The following is a 23,385-nucleotide window of genomic DNA, read 5'->3' as shown; positions in this document are numbered from 1 at the left end:
GAGTATATGCTGTCAGAACTTTTATTAGAAAGTGAGGATGTATATACAGTCGAACTTTGTTCGCTCAAACTTCAATTTACTTGGATAATTCGAACACCATCGCTACAACTCATTGTCAGGTCCCTGCAAAATCCCTTTCTGATGCATATTTTTTCGGCTCGAACTACCGATAAACAGATTTTGCCAGTCCTGTCGAGTTCGAGCTAATGAAGTTTCACTGTATATATAGTGTCCTGTAGCTGTTTGAGTATATGCTGTCAAGAGTTTTACTAACGATTAGAGATTGTTCCTTTTTAGCTTGTCTGATTTTAAAAAAAAATCTATGAGGTATTTTCATCACTTGATCGTTGGCTTCGGCGTTTGTTAATTTTTTTGTTTAGGTCTGCCTTTTCTCAAAAATTATAAGAGCTACAGCTTTGAAACTTTGCACACTTGTTGATCATCATTAGATGAGTAAGTAGGCCAAGAATCATAACTCTTACCTGTATTTTGTTAGAATTACGGCCCTTTTTGTACTTAGAAAATCAGTATTTCTTTGTTGTTTTTTGTTTAAGTTCACTTTTCTTGAATGCTAACTATGGCTTTGAGTAAGATGGCCAAGAACTATAAATCTTTTCTAACATATTGTCCAGCACTTGCAGACAAGTGATGGAACCCGCAGGTGGTGCTCTTGTTATAGTGTAATGTCCCTTTTACAGTATATGCTGTCAGGAGATTTATAACAGATTGTTATATCCTTTCCCTGGTAGAGTATATGATGTCAAAAGCATTGTTAGAGTTTATTTATATTTACAGTGTTCTGTCGTTGTTAGAATATATGCCATCTGGAGTGTTATTAGAAATCTTCAAGTTTCTAGACTGGAATGATATATGTCAAGTGGCCTCTACCTGCACAAAGTTTAGAGGTGTTTGCTCCTCTGCTACACTGTGGTAGGTATACTGTTAATATTCTCCTCCTGTTTTTCCATATTTTGGTGATACTGTTGGTTTACAATGACCTTAAGCCCGCCTGCTTAGCTCAGTAGGTAAGAGCGTTGGTCTACGGATCTCGGGGTCGCGCGTTCGATCTTCGGGTGGGGCGTATGTTCTCCATGACTATTTGATGAACGACATTGTGTCTGATATCATTAGTCCTCCACCTCTGATTCATGTGGGGAAGTTGGCAGTTACTTGCGGAGAACAGGTTTGTACTGGTACAGAATCCAGGAACACTGGTTAGGTTAAATGCCCACCATTACATGACTGAAATACTGTTGAAAAACGGCGTTAAACCCAAAACAAAACAAAATTTATTTCTCACTGTTAACTCATCTGAGTGCAGAGTGCTTTAAGGTTGATTTTCTGTCAACACTGGAGACCTCATTTCTTGAGTAATTTTCATAAAGTTTACTATGAATGTATATGGTTGCAAGATCTCTTTTGAAGTTTGCAGTAGGCAAGATTGCTTTAGTAACACAAGATTTAACGCCATGGTATTATTCAGAATTGTCATATTTTGTGGCCAGAATTCTTGAGCAATCATCTGGAAATACTAATTTTGATTTTGAATGGGTAAAGTTGATTAAAAAGCATGGCAGTTACAGTGGGTTTTGAATAAGTTAAAATTGCCTTATTTCACAACAGCAGAAATATTTCTTGAGCTATCTTCATGCAACAAGATATACTGCTTATAGTCATGAGAACTAGGTCAAAGTTATAAAAATGTAATGATATTTCTCGATTAAATTTGAATATTTCAAGCTCTAGAATTTTATAAGTTATACCACTTTAGTAGATGTTTTACTTCTGAAAAGAAAGTGTCACATTGTCTAGTCATTAGACTCAAGATTGTGTGCAGATATGATGGACATTCATAAAAGACGGATTGTTCTTTGTTACACTGTGATGTATTTGTTTTCAGGCTACGATTGAAGGTGTTAGATTTCAGAGCCTGTGCTATACCAGATGCTGAGAAAATATTGCATGTTTTACAGAAAACACCAAATGCAGGTATACAGAATTTAGAAATAAGCTTACAAATAATTTGCCAGATTCAAAACAATCACGAATGGTGTTTACTGCCACTTTTTGTTGTTTTATTTCTAATGTCATACATGTCTGATGATACATATATTCCTTTACAGTGTTTTCACTGGGCATTTTTGCAGACACTTATGCATGTAAAGTGATGTTAAAGAACTAAGAAATAACAATAGGATGTTTTAAAATTATCTTTAGTAGTATGAATTTCTGTGTTTTTTCCATTGTAAATTTCAGCCATTCTAAAGGAGTTCAGGGGAAAAGTAATTGAATCAGTGCAAATTTGTTTGTTTGTAAAAGCTGTGGATAAATCTGGAAAGTTGTGAAATGAAAATTTCAAAAACTGAATAATTTTTACAGAATTGTACAATGTTGCAATATATGCAAAACAGATTTGCACTATTTCAATGACAAGTGCAGTAAAAGTTGCTATTTTTCAATGTGCCAATTTTAAATGAAATCAGAATTGGTTTTACAAATGTACTAGTATGACCATAACAAAAAACAATGCAATATTCTATGGCCCTTTTAACCTCTCTGACCTTGACCTTGAAGGCAGAACGACAAATTCTGTTCACTGCACACCACAATGTTGACCTTGAAGGCAGAATGACAAATTCAGTTCACTGCACACCACAGTGTTGTGATATTTGTATTTTTAAGAAGATTAAATTAAGCCGAACAAAAGGTAAGAAATTTATGGCAAAAAAGTGCAATGTTTACTGGCCATTTTTAACCCCACTTACCTTGACATTGAAGATTGTATGATAGATTCTATGCAAGGCATTCTGAAATGTTGTGATACCCACAGATGATGCTGTTGTTACAAAATGATAAGACACTCAGTTCCTTAGTCCACCCACTCAATGTCTAAGTTCACCCATTCCAAGCCAAATTTAAACATAACGTCTTACTATTTTGATTTTGCTTGAACTGTTTACAGGTCACATTATTCTTGGAGATATAATAACTGAGGATACAGATGCCATCAACTCTAATCCGGCTGATAATGCAAGGTATGTTTGTAGTTATCACTTACAGGTTATTGGGTAAGTTTTTGTAGTGTTTGTAATGATCTCATACGAAGTATGTACAATGCCTGTGCAAGTGTTTATAGTTATCTCATATCGTGGTGTACATGCTAGTGTATAAATTTATCATTTACAAATTATGTGCTATGCAATTGTAAGTGATAACATTAAATGCTTTAAGTTAAAGCATATAATGTAGTTACTACTTAAGTTTGCAGTTATCACTTACAGGTTATGTGGTAAGTGTTTGTAGTTGTTTCTTACAGAATGTGTACAAGTGTTTCTGGTTTGTAGTTATCACAGTCAGGGAATATATATGTGTTTATAGTTATCACATTCAGGATATGTATGTGTGTATTCAGGGAATGTACATGTGTTGATAGTTATCTCATATCATGGTGTGTACATGTGTTTGTAGTTATCACAGTCAGGGAATGTACATGTGTTTGAAGTTATCACATTTAGGGAATATACATGTGTTTGAAGTTATCACATTCAGGGAATGTACATGTGTTTGAAGTTATCACAGTCAGGGAATATACATGTGTTTGAAGTTATCACAGTCAGGGAATATACATGTGTTTGAAGTTATCACAGTCAGGGAATGTACATGTGTTTGAAGTTATCACATTTAGGGAATATACATGTGTTTGAAGTTATCACATTCAGGGAATGTACATGTGTTTGAAGTTATCACATTTAGGGAATAAACATTTGTTTGAAGTTATCGCATGCAGGGAATGTACATGTGTTTGAAGTTATCACATTCAGGGAATAAACATATGTTTGTAGTTATCACATGCAGGTAATGTATATGTGTTTGTAATCATCTCACCCAGGGAATATACATGTGTTTGAAGTTACCACATACAAGGAATGTACATGTGTTTGTAGATATGTATGTATGTTTGTAGTTATCACATTCAGGGAATGTACATGTGTTTGAAGTTATCACATTTAGGGAATATACATGTGTTTGAAGTTATCACATTCAGGGAATGTACATGTGTTTGAAGTTATCGCATTCAGGGAATAAACATTTGTTTGAAGTTATCGCATGCAGGGAATGTACATGTGTTTGAAGTTATCACATTCAGGGAATAAACATATGTTTGTAGTTATCACATGCAGGTAATGTATATGTGTTTGTAATCATCTCACCCAGGGAATATACATGTGTTTGAAGTTACCACATACAAGGAATGTACATGTGTTTGTAGATATGTATGTATGTTTGTAGTTATCACATTCAGGGAATGTACATGTGTTTGAAGTTATCACATTCAGGGAATAAACATGTGTTTGAAGTTATCACATTCAGGGAATGTACATGTGTTTGAAGTTATCGCATTCAGGGAATAAACATTTGTTTGAAGTTATCGCATGCAGGGAATGTACATGTGTTTGAAGTTATCACATTCAGGGAATAAACATATGTTTGTAGTTATCACATGCAGGTAATGTATATGTGTTTGTAATCATCTCACCCAGGGAATATACATGTGTTTGAAGTTACCACATACAAGGAATGTACATGTGTTTGTAGATATGTATGTATGTTTGTAGTTATCACTTTCAGGGAATGTACATGTGTTTGAAGTTATCACATTCAGGGAATAAACATGTGTTTGAAGTTATCACATTCAGGGAATGTACATGTGTTTGAAGTTATCGCATTCAGGGAATAAACATTTGTTTGAAGTTATCGCATGCAGGGAATGTACGTGTGTTTGAAGTAATCACATTCAGGGAATAAACATGCATTTGTAGTTATCACATGCAGGGAATGTATATGTGTTTGTAATCATCTCACCCAGGGAATATACATGTGTTTGAAGTTACCACATACAAGGAATGTACATGTGTTTGTAGATATTACATTCAGGATACGTATGTATGTTTGTAGTTATCACATTCAGGGAATGTATGTGTGTTTGAAGTTATCACATTCAGGGAATAAACATGTGTTTGTAGTTATCACATGCAGGGAATATACATGTGTTTGAAGATACCACATACAAGGAATGTACATGTGTTTGTAGTTATTACATTCAGGATATGTATGTGTGTTTGAAATGATCACAATTAGGGAAAGTACATCTGTTTGTAGTTATCACATTCAGAGAATATACATATGTTTGTAGTTATCATATTCAGGATTTTTTACATGTGTTTATACTTGTCACATTCCGGGAATGTACGTGTGTTTGAAATTTTCACAATTAGGGAATGGACATGTGTTTAAAGTTATATCATTCAGGGAATAAACATGTGTCTGAAGTTAACACATACAAAGAATATACCTGTGTTTGTAGTTATAATATTCAGGATTTTTTACAGGTGTTTATACTTGTCACACTCACAGAATATACAAGTGTTTGTAGTCATCACATTTACAGAATGTACAAGTGTTGTACTTTTATGATTGATGGATTGGTACAAATTTAAGTAGTTATCATGTGCAGGATATATACAGGTTTGTTTAGTTATCTCATACAGGGTATTTACTGGTGCTTGTAGTTGTCAGATATTCACAGGAGTTTGTAGTCAGGTATGCTGTTATCTCATATGATCATATGACAGACTAAATAAGTTCTGCCAAATGAGCATTGTGACTTTTGGACATTTTGGTATTCTAGAGATGATTATATGTCAGAGGAGGATGAGGAGAATGAAGATGATGCACGTGGCTCTGCACGACATAATCTAACAGTGTCAGATAGATTTGTTCTGGATGTAATAAAGTGTTGTCCAAGGATTACACACCTGGAATTACATATGCATAAAATCACAGATATGTCAGGTATGATTAAGTTGTATGAAAATGTGTCCTTAATGAGTCAGTTGTAATACTGTGTGAAGATTTAAAACATGCTAATTTATACTTAATAACAAGCCTTAGTATGGAATGAATAACTATGTCACCAAGTGCTACAGGCCATTCAGTTGAACAAATCACAGGATTGTTGATGGTTGCTGCATCAGCCACCATTGGACCATATATTATAGAGTTTTGGACTGGACTGCGTTGCAGTGTGCTGTGACCACATGCCCCATGGCTCAGTCCTCCATCGAAACCTCTAGCTAATGGCAATAAATTGTTTTAATCTAAGAAATGCAAATTTCATCATGTAAATATTTGACATTTATGTGACACAATCATTCATTCTAGATGTTTATGTTTTGAGTTGTTCATTTATTTGATATGCATGTGTATGTATTGCGTGTTTTCAGTGAATGCGATTTGTGCAAAATGTACATGTCTACAAACACTTGAACTCCATGATAACCCACATATACAGAATGAGGCTGTTTGTGAGCTGGTCTCACTGAACCCAGCCATCACACAACTAGTTATAGACAGGTAATTTGATATACATATAAAGAAAGGTTACTTACTTCATTAAGTGGTTTCTTTGAAATAGACCACAGATAATTTGATATAAACAGTATACATATATTAAGATTTATGGGTTTAAAGTCATCCTGACAACTATGTCGGCTTTGGAACATATCAGTTTTTTCAGCTTTGATGGAAGAAGGTGTAAGTTCAGACTTAGATGAGGACAAGAATACATTCAATGAAATTCTCAGATCTTCATTTGATTCTACGTCGTAAAAACATAATTGCTGCGATGAGTTGGGATTTCCAACTAGTGAACATGGTGGAATCATTTTATCTCACATGGGTATTTTATTCATAATACCCTCTCTCTCATAGATAAGAAAAATAAATGCCATCATTTTGTTTTCTGGTATTTTTTCAGTTGTGAAGAACTTGAGTTCCTAGAAATTCGACACACAGATCCTACTCAGCATCTCAGTCTTACAAATATAAGGTACATACATATAAAATTTACTTCATAATGATTAAGAAATGATATAGGAGAGAACCATATTTCAATATATTGAAATATTACGATGAGGTTATACACTTACGGAATAATTTCACAAGAGCGTAGCCTTAGTGAATTTTATATGCTGCGTTTAACCGATTTCGCATTGTTGAGATATGTTAAAATATTGTTCTGCCAGATATTATTTAGATTCCAGTATGCCTTATGAAAACATGTAGATGAAATAGAGAAGCATTATTTCATGGCACATGAACGGTGCCAAATATAGTAGGTCAACGTGACATCAAGGCGTAACAGTGTTTTAATAGCGTTAAAACATAGATAGTAACATGTCAAGCGGGATAACTTTAGAGTGCATAGACATCTATTGAGTTATTTTGGGTGCCTAGAAATCTATACAGTGTGCGTGAATTAAATGTATCGTCATTCTGTTATACTATTCCTATTCTGAAACATCCTTTATATAAAAAGTAGATCAAATATAGTAGCATTGTTTCCCGGCACCTGTATAGTGCCAAATAATATGTCAACGTGATGTCAGATTTCCATGTTTTAATGGAAATGTGCATGGATTTTTTGTATTAGAATTATAATTCATTTACAGTAGGCTTACTGGTCTGAGTTGATGTAAGAATTTATTGCTTTGTCATTTTAAAATCTAAATGTATATCCTAATTTTGAAAATTTAGGACAGCTTCACTACTTGTAGTTGATTCACAGGCTGTTTTTTTCTTTCATTTTACAATAATCAGATTAATAAAGTATTAGCAGTATTTACTGCACTGCATTTTGTTCTAATAATGTATTTAAATTACTACTAAGATAGAGGTACCATGTATCAGTTTTCTAGGTCAGAAGATGGTGATCAGCAATGTTCAGACCCTGGTGCAATCCTGTCCTTACCTGACTCACCTAGACCTCACTGCCAGTCAGTATCTAGATAGATTCTCCTTCGACACAGTTCAGGTATTGTTTCCATAGTTGCAACATTCATAGTTTCCTACCACCTCCTTATCATACCCCATTGAGTACTGGAACCTCCCTTGAGCAGTATTTTTTGAGAAAAAAAGAGAAGACTACATGACTGCTCCTTTCCTTAGATATAATTCCTATGCATCTGCAAGCCAAATGATCATTTTTCATATTGAATTACGGTTTGAGATATATTATTTGAATACACAAGATCTAATGAAAAACTAGGAGATGTTTACAGAAGTAACCCGATTTTCATTAATAAATTGCCAGTCAGTTCATAGGAGTGTCAGTTTTCTAAGACTTTTGCAGTATAATGTTAAACTTTCTGTTCTCTTTTTAAATAGGAAAGCAAATCAGGTTATGTTAGAGTGGAAAATAAGAGTATAACCTCTCTTCAGAGGAAATGCACCTGTGGTGGAGGACATATTGATTTAGTGCCATCAGTTTGTATGTCACAAAGTTTGTCTGTGTAACTCCTCTGACACCTCAAGGCTGATTTATACCAAAGTTCACAAAAGTGATCATTGCCAAGCCTGGCTACATATCATCACCATGTTTAAGTTCATTTATTTTCAGCAGAGTTATGGCCCTTGCTTTATCAGATTTTATGGTATTTTGGCCACATCTCATAAATTGTTTGGTAGATTGCCACCAAAACTATAGGATTGATCATTACTGTGCCAAATTATGCGTATTTTTTTGCATATTCCTGTTCAATAGTTTTCAGTGGAGTTATAGCCCTTGATTTATTGTACTTTAACTTGTCCATACAACTGCTCCAATTCTGCCAGGAGGTATTACTCCAAAATAATGGGGTTTTTTTTGTTGCAGGGTCAAAGAAGTGCACTAGATTGTCTTCAGGTGATAATACTCAAACTATGCAAAGGTGAGTGGGGAATGTAGTCATTTGGAAAGTTTTTGTCAACTTACATCAAGTGTGTCATTTTGTTTTGAGAAGTCAAACTGTTAAGTTGTTATTCTGTTGTTGTATTGTGGTATAAAACAGTGTTGGATCGATAGATATATATTTATTACATGGGTATAATTTTGTTCGTATTTTAGCTTATATTTTTAATTGCCATTTTATTTGTTTAGATTTTAATATAAACTTTGTTGATATGGAAACAGTTTGCAGACAATTTTTATCTTTACTTTAAGATCTGCAGTTAATAAGTCTTCCATATTGTCCGAATCTTCAACAGTTAGACACATCGTACTGTTCTAGCTTGAAGGAAATAACAGCAACGTCCCCAAAATGTAAGTAGCTTAACTTATGTAGACAGTGTGTGTGTGTGTGTGTGTGTGTGTGTGTGTGTGTGTGTGTGTGTGTGTGTGTGTGTAAGTTTATTTATAGTCGCCACCGGTTACCCAGGCATATGGGCGACTCCTCCAGAAGACTATTAGTTGGAGGATAGTGCAAGATACAGAAGACGCTCCAATTCCAGAAGCTGTGTCAGTGCATGCGGGGGGTACATTCATCACCTTTAGTGATAGCTCTAGTTTTTAGTTGGAGAAGCGGGGCCTTGAACTCAAGACACTTGGTTTCGTAGTCAAAATGTGTTGCCACTGGACCACTGCGTCCACTCTTAATGTAGACAGGTCCTTATATTGTTGCTTTAAATGTAGGAAATAAGTCCACAGTCTTGAAAATTTTACCAACTTTATTATGCAAAAATATTGTCATTTTAGAAAGATATTTGAGACTAAGTCATGTGTTAGGATTTTCTTCTACCATTTACAGCAATTACTGGTTGAAACATAATTTCTTCAGAGATTCTGCAATGAAAATGTTTAAAGTACCTGTTTGCTAGGAAATTAATTTGATATTGGCTAGATTTAAGTGGAAGTTTTTAATAGTATGTTATATGTTACAACAGACTCAGGCACTACTTGTTATTATTAGGTGATAAAGTCATTGTGTGCATGTCATAGTAAATGTTTCATAATGGCTTGTGAAAAAAAAGAATACAATGAAACCAGGTAATGTTGATGACTGTGGTATTAGAATCAGTTTATCACAAATACTGATCTTTTCGTTTAATAAAATCACTGTCATTCAGATGTGTATTATTATTTTACTTGGATTGTGCCCTGCAGGTGACATAAACTCTTTATTTTGCCCACCTTCGAAGAAGGAGGGGTATATTGTTTTGCAGATGTCGGTTGGTCGGTATATAGACCAATCCGTTTCTGGATGATAACTCAAGAACGCTTGGGCCTAGGATCATGAAAGTTGATAGGAAGGTTGATCATCACCAGCAGATGACCCCTATTGATTTTGAGAGCTGTATGTCAAAGGTCAAGGTCACAGTGACCCTGAACATTTAAACGGTTTCCGGATGATAACTCAAGAGTTCTTGGACCTAGGGTTGTGAAAGTTGATAGGGAGGTTGGTCATCACCAGCAGATAACCCCTATTGATTTTGAGGTCATTAGGTCAAAGTTCAAGGTCACAGTGACCAGGAACAGTAAAATGGTTTCGGGGCGATAACTCAAGAACGCTTGGGCCTAGGATCATGAAAACTGATAAGGAGATTGTTAATGACCAGCACATGACCCCTATTGATTTTGAGGTCATTAGGTCAAAGTTCAAGGTCACATTGGCCAGGAACAGTTAAACGGTTTCTGGACGATATCTTGAGAACTCTTGTGCCAAGGGTCATGAAAGATGATAGAGAGGTTCATCATGACCAGCAGATGACCCCTATTGATTTTGAGGTCAGTAAGTCAAAGGTCAAGGTTAGTACTTAAGTGACCCAGAACATTTAAACCATTCCCAGACAATTACTTGAGAACGCTTGGGCCTTGGATGTTGAAACTTGATAGGGAGGTTGGTCATGACCAGTAGATGACCCCTATAGATTTTTGGGTCAGTAGGCCGAAGGTCAAGGTCACATTGACCCGGAACAGTTAAACCCTTTCCGTATGATACCTTGAGGCCTAGGATCACGAAACTTAATATGGAGGTTGATCATGACCAGCAGGTGACCCCTGTTGATTTGAGGTCAATAGGTCAAAGGTCAAGGTCACATTGAACCAGAACAGTAGAACTTCTGTTTACTGTGAGCAAATAATTTCTGTTCCTTGTGCAGTTACTGAATGCATCAAGGGGGGGCATTTCGTGTTCGAAGAGCTCTTGTTTAAACTCCAGATACTGGCTTTATTTAGCAATATAATCCCTGTCTGGGATTATTTCTTAACTTTTATGGACCCTTAATTAGCATCTAGGGGCTTATCAGTATAAATTAACATTTAAAAGTAGCCTGACTGGTAAGTGATGTTAAAACAGCATATCATTTTATCTAGAAGGAAAACAACGTAAAATTGTTTAATTTTGTGGGTATGAAATTTCGTGGTTTTGGCCAGAAATACTATATCACAGGGACATGGCCGTTTTATTTTTATTTCGACTTTAAATTTAAAGATAAAATGAAGGGCAATTTTGTTTTTTGAGATCAATATTCATGGATTGAGGCAACCGTGAAATCCATGATAACGAATCCTGATTTCAAAGTTATTCTTCAATTCTGAACAGGTAGATGTAGTTTTTGAAGAGTTAGATTTTTCTCTCAGACTTCTGCAACAGCAGAATAGAATGAGAAAGTGTGAATCAATATTTGTTTTACAATTACAGTGAGTCAGCTAGATACAACTGATTGTGAACAAGTAACAAAGATTGATCTCACGAGTTCAGATATCCAGGAGTTGTGCTGTAAAGGAATGGAACTCTTAAATACACTACAAATTGGATCTGATCAACTCACTTCACTAGACCTGTCAGAATGCTCAAGGTATGGTACATGGCTTGTATCTAAAATTGAACAGTAAGAACACTAGGTGTTCTTTTCATTGTTTTTAAGCTGATACATTACTTTAGATCTGCTATTTGATGCTTTGAAATTACTGATTTTATGCTTCCCGAAGGGTGAGCATATAGTTACCGCTTTGTTCTCCTTCCGTTTGTCCATCCATCTGTCTGCCCATCCAGAGTATAACTTGAAAAGTATTAATGGCATTTGATTTTAACTTCACCTAATCATGGAGGCCATTGAGATAAAGTGCAGTGTCAAAGAAGCATAACTTTATCTTACCTAGTTTTTGAATTATCTCCCTTTATTATACAAAATATGTCTTGTCAGGAGCATTACTTGAAAAGTATTAATGGCATTTCATTGAAACATCACAAAATGATAGAGGCCATCGAGAGGAAGCGAATTGTCAAAGAACCATAACTCTATGTTACCTAGTTTTTTTAATTATCTCCCTTTATTATACGCAAAATAAGGCTTGTCCTGAGCATTATTAGAAAAATATGAATGACATTTTATTAAAACTTCACAAAACGATAGAGCCGATTGACAGGAAGTGCAGTGTTAAAGAACCATAACTCTGCTTTACCTAGTTTTTGAATTATCTCCCATTATTATACAAAATAAGGCTTGTCCGGAGCATTACTTGAAAAGTATTAATGGCATTACATTGAAACTTCACAGAATGATAGAGGCCATTAACGGGAAGTGCATTGTCAAAGAACCATAACTCTACTTACCTAGTTTTTGAATTATCTCCCTTCATTATACAAAATAAGGCTTTTCCGGAGCATTACATGAAAAGTATTAATGGCATTACATTGAAACTTCACAGAATGATAGAGGCCATTAACGGGAAGTGCATTGTCAAAGAACCATAACTCTACTTTACCTAGTATTTGAATTATCTCCCTTTATTATACAAAATAAGGCTTCTCCGGAGCATTACTTGAAAAATATTAATGGCATTTCATTGAAACTTCACAAAATGATAGAGGCCATTGACGGGAAGCGAATTTTCAAAGAAACAATAACTGTACCTTACCTATTTTTAGCTCACCTGTCACAAAGTGACAAGGTGAGCTTTTGTGATCGTGCGGTGTCCGTCGTCCGTCCGTCCGTGCGTCCGTCCGTGCGTCCGTCCGTCCGTAAACTTTTGCTTGTGACCACTCTAGAGGTCACATTTTTCATGGGATCTTTATGAAAGTTGGTCAGAATGTTCATCTTGATGATATCCAGGTCAAGTTCGAAACTGGGTCAGGTTCCATCCAAAACTAGGTCAGTAGGTCTAAAAATAGAAAAACCTTGTGACCTCTATAGAGGCCATATATTTCACAAGATCTTCATGAAAATTGGTCAGAATGTTCACCTTGATGATATCTAGGTCAAGTTCGAAACTGGGTCATGTGCCGTCAAAAACTAGGTCAGTAGGTCAAATATTAGAAAAACCTTGTGACCTCTCTAAAGGCCATATTTTTCATTGGATCTGTATGAAAGTTGGTCTGAATGTTCATCTTGATGATATCTAGGTCAAGTTCGAAACTGGGTCATGTGCGATCAAAAACTAGGTCAGTAGGTCTAAAAATAGAAAAACCTTGTGACCTCTCTAGAGGCCATATATTTCATGAGATCTTCATGAAAATTGGTCAGAATGTTCATCTTGATGGTATCAAGGTCAAGTTCGAAAGTGGGTCACGTGCCATCAAAAACTAGGTCAGTAGGTCAAATAATAGAAAAACCTTGTGACCTCTCTAGAGGCCATATATTTCACAAGATCTTCATGAAAATTGGTCAGAATGTTCATCTTGATGATATCTAGGTCAAGTTCGAAACTGGGTCACGTTCCTTCAAAAACTAGGTCAGTAGGTCTAAAAATAGAAAAACCTTGTGACCTCTCTAGAGGCCAAATATTTCACAAGATCTTCATGAAAATTGGTCAGAATGTTCACCTTGATGATATCTAGGTCAAGTTCGAAACTGGGTCACGTGCCGATAAAAACTAGGTCAGTAGGTCAAATAATAGAAAACCTTATGAACTCTCTAAAGGCCATATTTTTCATGGGATCTGTATGAAAGTTGGTCAGAATGTTCATCTTGATGATATCTAGGTCAAGTTCGAAACTGGGTCACCTGCGGTCAAAAACTAGGTCAGTAGGGCTAAAAATAGAAAAACCTTGTGACCACTCTAGAGGCCATATATTTCATGAGATCTTCATGAAAATTGGTCCGAATGTTCATCTTGATGATATCTAGGTCAAGTTCGAAACTGGGTCACGTGCCATCAAAAACTAGGTCAGTAGGTCAAATAATAGAAAAACCTTGTGACCTCTCTAGAGGCCATATTTTTCATTGGATCTGTATGAAAGTTGGTCAGAATGTTCACCTTGATGATATCTAGGTCAAGTTTGAAAGTGGGTCACATGCCATCAAAAACTAGGTCAGTAGGTCAAATAATAGAAAGACCTTATGACCTCTCTAAAGGCCATATTTTTTCATGGGATCTGTATGAAAATTGGTCTGAATGTTCATCTTGATGATATCTAGGTCAAGTTCGAAACAGGGTCATGTGCGGTCAAAAACTAGGTCAGTAGGTCTAAAAATAGAAAAACCTTGTGACCTCTCTAGAGGCCATACTTGTGAATGGATCTCCCTAAAAATTGGTCAGAATGTTCATCTTGATGATATCTAGGTCAAGTTTGAAACTGGGTCATGTGCCTTAAAAAACTAGGTCAGTAGGTCAAATAATAGAAAAACCTTGTGACCTCTCTAGAGGCCATACTTTTCATGGGATCTGTATGAAAGTTGGTCTGAATGTTCATCTTTATGATATGTAGGTCAAATTTGAAACTGGGTCAACTGCTATCAAAAACTAGGTCAGTAAGTCTAAAATTATTAAAATCTTTTGACCTTCCTAGAGGCCATATTTTTCAATGGATCTTCATGAAAATTGATCTGAATATTCACCTTGATGATATCTAGGTCAGTTTCAAAACTGGGTCACGTGCGGTCAAAAACTAGGCCAGTAGGTATAAAAATAGAAAAACCTTGTGACCTCTCTAGAGGCCATATTTTTCATGAGATCTTCATGAAAATTAGTGAGAATGTTCACCTTGATGATATCTATATAAAGTTGAAAACAGGGTCACGTACCTTCGAAAACTAGGTCAATAGGTCAAATAATAGAAAAACCTTGTGACCTCTCTAGAGACCATATTTTTCAATGGATCTTCATGAAAATTGGTCAGAATTTTTATCTTCATAATATCTAGGTCAAGTTCAAAACTGGGTCACATGAGCTCAAAAACTAGGTCACTATGTCAAATAATAGAAAAAAGGACGTCATACTCAAAACTGGGTCATGTGGGAAGAGGTGAGCGATTCAGGACCATCATGGTCCTCTTGTTTTATTATCTTCCTTTATTATACAAAATAAGGCTTGTCCTGAGCATCACTTGAAAAGTATTAATGTCATTTCATTGAAACTTCACAAAATGATAGAGGCGATTGATGGGAAGTGCAGTGTTAAAGAACCATAACTCTACCTTACCTAGTTTTTGAATTATCTCCCATTATTATACAGAAATAATTTGTCTGGAGCATTACTTGAAAAATATTAATGGCATTTCATTGAAACTTCACAAAATGATAGAGGCAAAAATTACACTTAATGATAATATGTCCCTTGCTAAAATTATCTCCTTTTATTCAATTTTCTTCTTTTTATTATCACTATTTTTTTTTTTGGTTACCCCCCATATTGGGACAGGCACATGCATCGGGGAGCATCGTTCGGTTTTACAGATTCCTTGTGTTTATTTACTGTTAGTATTAAGGAACTATATTTTGTTTCAGTCTTCTTGCCAGCAATGCACTAGATGCAGTAACAAACAAATCTGTGTTGATTTCTCTCAACATTTGTGGTTGTAAAAATATTTTACCAGATGATGTGAACTCAACGGTACTCCCGCAGGTATTATCTCTTTGTTCAAATTCAGTTAAATTTTAGCAATAATTTGTAAGCTTGATGTTGCAATTAAAAGGATAATTGATAGTGGTTGTGTTGGTGTCTAGGTTTGGTTATTTTCTTACAAAAACTGACGTAAAGTACTAACCATGTGTAACCCCTAGATGCTCGAGCGTTTTTTTTTTTCTGTCTAATATGCCTCTCGATATATATTTTGTGAAATCATTTCATATTACTGTTTCTCATAAGTATGACACAGTGCATGCTGCAGTATCTTACTTAAGATTCCTTTTGTCTTATTGGCTGCTTTTAACCAATCAATACATGACCAAACAAAGTTCTATAACCTTGTTATCTAAAGCTTTTCCTTTTTCATTGATTGGAACTAACATAATTTTGTTACAAGATACATGTCATAGACTAATTCAGTAGTTATAGTCTTTTTTCTGAAAGATAGATACAGTTGAACCTGCCTTAGTGGAAACCTGCATTAAGTGGCCACTTACTTTAAGCAACCTGTTATCTTATCTCCTGACCTCTTGATTTTACATTTTGTTATTATTTCCACATAACTGAAGCAATCGCAGTGCCTTTTTCCTTTTTTGTTTAGCTGACTGGATTGAAAACACTGAAGTATGGTGGACACTCCTGGACAAGTGTGGCATTATCGTCTGAAAATATCACAGACTTTGAATTTTCTGTAAGATTACTCTTTACACTGGTGTCATAACCACATTTTCTTTGTTTATGAATTATTTTACATGTTCATTGTAAGTTTCACTTCATGCATGTAAAGGTGTAGATAAGCAGTCATTAAAATAATCCTAGTTAAACTTTTGGAACTTCTGACACATTTGCCTGGAAAGTAGCATCTAAAACATCAAAAAGCAAAACAAAAGTACCTCCACCAATACCCAGACAATTTCCAAAATAACATCTGGGCTTTGAATTAAGGGCCTGTTTTATATATAATAAACTAAATTATGATTTGGAATATATCTAGGCAACGACCTGTAATTGATAATTAGTCTCAAAATTCAAATTTTGCTGGGCCTACAATTGATTTGGCAGGCAGCGTAACCAAATGAGCCGTGCCATGGGAAAACCAACATAGTGGGTGTGCGACCAGCATGGATCCAGACCAGCCTGCGCATCCGCGCAGTCTGGTCAGGATCCATGCTGTTCGCTAACAGTTTCTCCAATTCCAATAGGCTTTAAAAGCGAACAGCATGGGGCCTGACCAGACTGCGCGGATGCGCAGGCTGGTCTGGATCCATGCTGGTCGCACACCCACTATGTTGGTTTTCCCATGGCACGGCTCAAATAAGAATGAATAAAACAAAAACAAACCTAGTTAATTGTTGATCTCTGAAATTTTTCATTATACTGCCCTTTGAAGAAGAGGGATATATTGTTTTGCTCATTATCGTCAAACTTCATAGGACGATTGCCTGTGGTCAGTGGATGACCCTGATTTCTTTGGGGGTCAGTAGGTCAAAGCTCGGGTTGAAAATGACGTCAGGATTGAAAAGTGTTTCTGCCAAATAAATATAAAGAATGCTTTAGCCTACAGTTGCCAAGCTTCATTGGATGATTGCCTGTGCTCAGTAGATGACCCCTATTGTTTCAGGGGTCAGTAAGACAAATTTCATAATGCTTCCATTTTGATGCATTTTGTAAACATTGAAAATATAGGTATTGATGTGTAATAGATTCTTGTATTACTTTTATTTGATTTTGTTATTAAATTCTTATCAGCAATATTATGTTCTAATATTTTCAGAGTTGTATAAACACAACCTGTGTTTTGTTAAATTCCCCTTCCATCAAACATGTGACATTGAATGACTGTAGAGATTTCTCAGAGCAGGAGTTGATGGACAGCTTTCTACATGGAAAACTGGTAATATAGTAATCTATTTCAAGTTTCCTCTCTTTGTGATAATATATTAAAGTATTGCATGTAAGAAAACTTTGAGCTTTCTAAAAGTGTTTGAGGAAAAGGTGAAAGACCTGATAAAAATATATATTAAACACATGCTAAAACGAAAAAAAATCCAAGTTACACTGAGGACTGAATAGCTACTAAATAGTAAATTTCTAGGGTATTGACATGAATGTTTCACATAATGCATGTCCTGTAAACAACTGACATATTGGCTTATTATAATCTATGTCATATGTCCTTTCTTTCCTCTTATATATTGTAGTACTGGATGTGAAGAAAACTGAATCGTTTTCAAAATTTCAGTGTGACTTTCGTCCTGTAACACCTGTTTGTTCTTTTGACCTTTTCCTATATATCGGATACTCACGAAAAGCAGCATATTAAATTTTGATGCACTTTCATAGTAACGGTTCAGATTTTATATTGGAACCATCTAAACGCAACAGTTATGGAACCAAAGAGGAAGTTAAGTTTAGTTGATTCTTGTGTAGAATTTTTAGTAAAAAGATCTTAATACTTCCAATGAAGGCAGTTTGCTCAGTTTTGAACAGTTTCCACTTTTCAGGGCTTCTTGTTAATAGGGTTAATGATTGTAAGTATATTTAAGGACTTTATGTTTTTTTATGCTTTTTGATGGGTATAAATCATATTGATTTGGGATTTCTTGTTAATCAATGAAATGCACAAGTAAATTTTGGATGATTTTCAAGAAGTCCCAATGTGGTTTATATCTGTCTAAATGCACAAAAAATAACATTGAATTCTTATATAATATATATCTTTACAGTACCTTGTTGAAAAACAAAAGTTTTCTTTCAAGTTAGATACCAGAATATTTTGAACAATTTTTTTTTTAATGTTTGCAGTTTGTCCTTATTTGTGAGTGATGTCAGATTGGGTATGCAGTTTCACGAAAAGGCCACTCTTGATATTATGGCACTGATGTTGTTGATACAAAATTAAGCATTTTTTTTCCATTTCTATACAATATAAATTATATAGTGAATATTATTAGGTTATTTAACATTGTTCTGTACAATACGGAGACATATTTGGACGAGTATCCAGCTGAGAAAAACATATTGGACGAGCTGCTAGGCGAGTTCAATATAGTTTTTTTCAGCTGGGTACGAGTCCAAATATATCTCGTATTGTACAGTACAATGTTAAATAACTTTTTTATTCTATATCTATTTTATCTTACTATATAAACAGTTTAAATTAAAAAGTTTCACTGAATATTGTATTCCTGTCTTTTCTAGTTTTTCCCAGCTTGGTATGAGTGCAAATATATATTATACAGAACAATGTTTGACCTTAAATAACCTTTTTATTATATATTTATTTCACCTCATACGTAATATACGTAATTCATTGAATGTGTTTTTTGTCTACGTATTATCATGAAAAAAGGTATATGGTGCAACATCCCTACAACAGCCATTTGGCAATTTGGGTGGTAATACTTGGCTGAGATATTATGCCCACCGACATTGTCAGCAAGTTTGGTGAAGATCGGATGAAAACTGTTCGACATTTAAGAGCGGACAAGGCTAAGTTCCCTGTTTTTCGAGTAATTCAAGGACTATTTTAATCAAAGAGTGCGTGGTACAATTTGGCTAGTTATCGAAATTGGCCGAGATGTAATGCCCACAAACATTGTCAGCAAGTCTGGTGAAGATCCAGCGAAAACTGAGTTATAGAGCAGACATGTTTTGGATGCTGACCGCCCATCCGTTGCCATTCATAATCTTCTCCATTTTGTTTCTTAACCCTTAAATATAAATTGCTGAGGTAGCTATTCAGACAGTCATGGCTGAAACCAATTTCTAGGTTTCGTCCGGAACGGCTTCTTTTAGCGACTTTTCAAATGTTCTAACATCTGATGATCCTTTTTACTATATTTTTAAGTTTTTGATTATTAACAAACGTTTTAATATCTTAATCAGATAGCATTGTTATCCCTTGAATCATTTTTGTGTGTTGTAAACAAAAAGAAAGAAAAAAACCCTCAAATTAAATCAAGATTTCAAAGCGCATAATCAAACTCTGTACATAGAGCGCCTGCTTCATCCGATTTGCATTCGGAACATTTTCACGCGTTTCGGGCTTTATCGTATGTTTAACACGGGACTGTTGAACCATCTAAATACAGAAAATACAGGATTTTTGTACGCGCGTGCGTCCAAATACAGAAAATACAGGATTTTTGTACGCACGTGCATCCAAATACTGTAATATATTGTACGGTCAGGTGTTGCAAATGAACGTTCGCGATTGGATAGATAAAATAAGTATAGAATAAAAAGATTATAATATATCTTGTTCATTGACGCCTTACTTTATTTCAGGTAACAAGAATGCAGGGTTTAGAAAGTTTAGTTTCTGACCACAAGGAAAAACCATTTTGTGGGAACTCTGGAGTACCGAATCTTTGTACCCTGAAATGTCACAGTCTTCCAGGTCTCCATGGTGATATTCTGTCACATGATTTACGTTACTTCTCAAGTCTTTCCACTGTAGAGTTTGTACATTGTACATTTATTGCACAGTAAGTAAATACGTTTGTTATTATAGGTTAAACCTGTTTAAAAGAATGTAAGATTGGTGACTGTCTTTGAATTCTGAAATGGCCCCCTGAATCAGCCCAAATTAACAGTGTCCTTTCAATAGCTAGACTTACTTTTTATGCCCCTGGCATCTACTGATGCTGGAGGCATCTTGTGATTGTCCTGTCCATTCGTTCGTTCATTCGTCCATCCGTCCGTACGAGGTTAACCAAATGGGACCGTTTCGTCTAGCATCAGTACCCCTAACTAGAATGACTTGATACTAATGCAGATGTAACCTGTGACCATTCCTCATCTTCAGACATCACCTGATCTCAGTTTGACCTTGACCTTGAACTTGACCTCGTTTTGGACTTAGGTTGCTTTGTATCGACAAGGATGCCACCGGGGGCATCAATCGTTTATTGAACGCAGCTACTTGTCTTTGATGTTATCAATACTCATACAGAAGACATATTACTATAAAATCTAGGTCAAGTTTTAAAAGTTAGATAACCAGCTTGTGTGGAGTATTATCTATAGAATTATGCTCCTTGAATTAGTTAAAGTAAATAAAATTACCAATTCCCACACAGTATCTCTAGAGTTAAGGACCTTTTATTACGGTAGTCAAATTTGCCAAAATTGATGATGTCTACTAGATAGCTAAAGAATTTTTAGCTCACCTGTCACAAAGTGACAAGGTGAGCTTTTGTGATCGCGCAGCGTCCGTCGTCCGTGCGTCCGTCCGTCAGTCCGTCCGTCCGTCCGTAAACTTTGCTTGTGACCACTCTAGAGGTCACATTTTTCATGGGGTCTTTATGAAAATTGGTCAGAATGTTCACCTTGATGATATCTAGGTCAAGTTCGAAACTGGGTCATGTGCGGTCAAAAACTAGGTCAGTAGGTCTAAAAATAGAAAAACCTTGTGACCTCTCTAGAGGCCATATTTTTCAGAAGATCTTCATGAAAATTGGTCAGAATCTTCAACTTGATGATATCTAGGTTAAGTTAGAAACTGGGTCACGTGCGGTCAAAAACTAGGTCAGTAGGTCAAATAATAGAAAAACCTTGTGACCTCTCTAGAGGCCATATTTTTCATGGTATCTGTATGAAAATTGGTCTGGATGTTCATCTTGATGATATCTAGGTCGAGTTTGAAACTGGGTCACGTGCGGTCAAAAACTAGGTCAGAAGGTCTAAAAATAGAAAAACCTTGTGACCTCTCTAGAGACCATACTTTTGAATGGATCTTAATGAAAATTGGTCAGAATGTTCAACTTGATGATATCTAGATCAGGTTCGAAACTGGGACACGTGAGGTCAATAACTAGGTCAGTAGGTCAAATAATAAAAAAACCTTGTGACCTCTTTAGAGGCTGTATTTTTCATGGGATCTGTATGAAAGTTGGTCTGAATGTTCATCTTGTTGATATCTAGATCAAGTTCGAAACTGGGTCAACTGTGGTCAAAATCTAGGTCAGTAGTTCTAAAAATAGAAAAACCTTGTGACCTCTCTAGAGGCCATTCCTTCAAATGGATCTTCATGAAAATTGGTCAGAATGTTCACCTTGATGATATCTAGGTCAAGTTTGAAATTGGGTCACATGCGGTCAATAACTAGGTCAGTAGGTCAAATAATAAGAAAAACCTTGTGACCTCTCTAGAGGCCATACTTTTCATGGGATCTGTATGAAAGTTGGTCTGAATGTTTATCTTGATGATATCTAGGTCAAGTTTGAAACTGGGTCAACTGCGGTCAAAAACTTGGTCAGTAGGTCTAAAAATAGAAAATCCTTGTAACCTCTCTAGAGGCCATACTTTCAAATGGATCTTCATGAAAATTGGTCAGAATGTTCACCTTGATGATATCTAGGTCAAATTCGAAACTGGGTCATGTGCAGTCAATAACTAGGTCAGTAGGTCAAATAATAAAAAAAACCTTGTGACCTCTCTAGAGGCCATATTTTTCAATGGATCTTCATGAAAATTGGTCAGAATTTTTATCTTGATGATACCTAGGTCAGGTTCAAAACTGGGTCACATGAGCTCAAAACCTAGGTCACTATGTCAAATAATAAAAAAAACAACGTCATACTCAGTTCAAAACTGGGCCATGTGGGAACAGGTGAGCAATTCAGGACCATCATGGTCCTCTTGTTTCTTTGATCTCAGTTACATTTACACACATATCTAGAAGATGTTTCTCTATAAAATCTTGTTAAAGTTTGATTACCAACCAACTCAGACCATTATCTTCAGAGTTATGGCCCTTGAATTAATTAAAATTAAGAAATCATTGGTTTCAACACAACAGCTAGAGGTTTATTTCTTGGATTCGAGTCAAACTTAATCAAAGTGTGTATCTCCATAATTTCTATGCCAGATTTGACAGCTAGCCTATTTGTACCTTTATCTATAGAGTAATGGACCTTTAATTAGTAAAATTTTAGATTTGACCATGTCTACTTTGTAACGAATTTGCTATGACAGATGTACCGCTTTATTATGACATTCTAACAGTCTTGTTTGAATTTTTGTAATTTTCTTTTCAGAAATGTTTTAAAATTTATGATTTTCTTTTTTAAGATATGAACATTTCTGTGTAATATTGCTTCATATTCTCATTATGTCTCCCCCATAGGTCTGTCCTTCAGTCCGTCCATCTGCATTAAGCTTGTCTGGCTTTCACAGGTCAAATTGCGCGCCAGATTTCGAAGAAACTTCACAGGAGTGATCAGTACCAAGCATAGTTGTGCATATTGCCGGCATGTTCCACTTTGCTGCACAAAATGGCAGCAAGAGCTAAAAATAGAAAAATCTTGTCTGGCTTTCAAAGGTCAAATTGCTGGCCCAATTTCAACATTTCTTCACAGGAGTGATCAGTACCAAGCCTAGTTGTGCATGTCGCTGACAAGTTCTGCTTCACTGCATAAAATGGCTGCAAGAGCTAAAGATAGAAAAATCTTGTCCGGCTTTCACAGGTCAAACTGCTGGCTGGATTTCGACGAAACTTCACAGGAGTGATCAGTACTAACCCTAGTTGTGAATATCGCTGGCTCATTCCACTTTGCTGCACAGAATGGCCACCAGATCTAAAAATAGAAAAAATTTGTTCGGCTTTCAAAGATCAAACTGCTGGATAGATTTCGACGTAACTTCACAGGAGTGATCAGTACCAAGCCTAGTTGTGCATATCGCCGACATGTTCCACTTTGCTGCACAAAATGGCT

General features: G+C 35.7%; 1 protein-coding gene across 1 annotated transcript in view; it reads left to right on the top strand.

Annotated features, from left to right (window-relative positions):
* The window catches only part of LOC123524730 (uncharacterized), a 41,158-nt gene that overhangs the window by 5,846 nt on the left and 11,927 nt on the right, over nucleotides 1–23,385 (top strand). Inside the window, exons 3-16 of the mRNA XM_045303163.2 lie at nucleotides 796–930; nucleotides 1,901–1,989; nucleotides 2,963–3,035; nucleotides 5,690–5,853; nucleotides 6,285–6,414; nucleotides 6,818–6,889; nucleotides 7,750–7,873; nucleotides 8,714–8,768; nucleotides 9,041–9,139; nucleotides 11,517–11,673; nucleotides 15,544–15,661; nucleotides 16,266–16,355; nucleotides 17,439–17,558; nucleotides 19,955–20,154. Coding sequence (XP_045159098.2) covers nucleotides 796–930; nucleotides 1,901–1,989; nucleotides 2,963–3,035; nucleotides 5,690–5,853; nucleotides 6,285–6,414; nucleotides 6,818–6,889; nucleotides 7,750–7,873; nucleotides 8,714–8,768; nucleotides 9,041–9,139; nucleotides 11,517–11,673; nucleotides 15,544–15,661; nucleotides 16,266–16,355; nucleotides 17,439–17,558; nucleotides 19,955–20,154 — 1,626 coding nt within the window. The remainder of the gene's footprint in view (nucleotides 1–795; nucleotides 931–1,900; nucleotides 1,990–2,962; nucleotides 3,036–5,689; nucleotides 5,854–6,284; nucleotides 6,415–6,817; nucleotides 6,890–7,749; nucleotides 7,874–8,713; nucleotides 8,769–9,040; nucleotides 9,140–11,516; nucleotides 11,674–15,543; nucleotides 15,662–16,265; nucleotides 16,356–17,438; nucleotides 17,559–19,954; nucleotides 20,155–23,385) is intronic.

This window comes from Mercenaria mercenaria, chromosome 3, assembly GCF_021730395.1.
Source record: "Mercenaria mercenaria strain notata chromosome 3, MADL_Memer_1, whole genome shotgun sequence".
In the NCBI taxonomy this organism is placed as follows: domain Eukaryota; kingdom Metazoa; phylum Mollusca; class Bivalvia; order Venerida; family Veneridae; genus Mercenaria; species Mercenaria mercenaria.
This window is presented reverse-complemented; position numbering and strand designations above follow the sequence as displayed.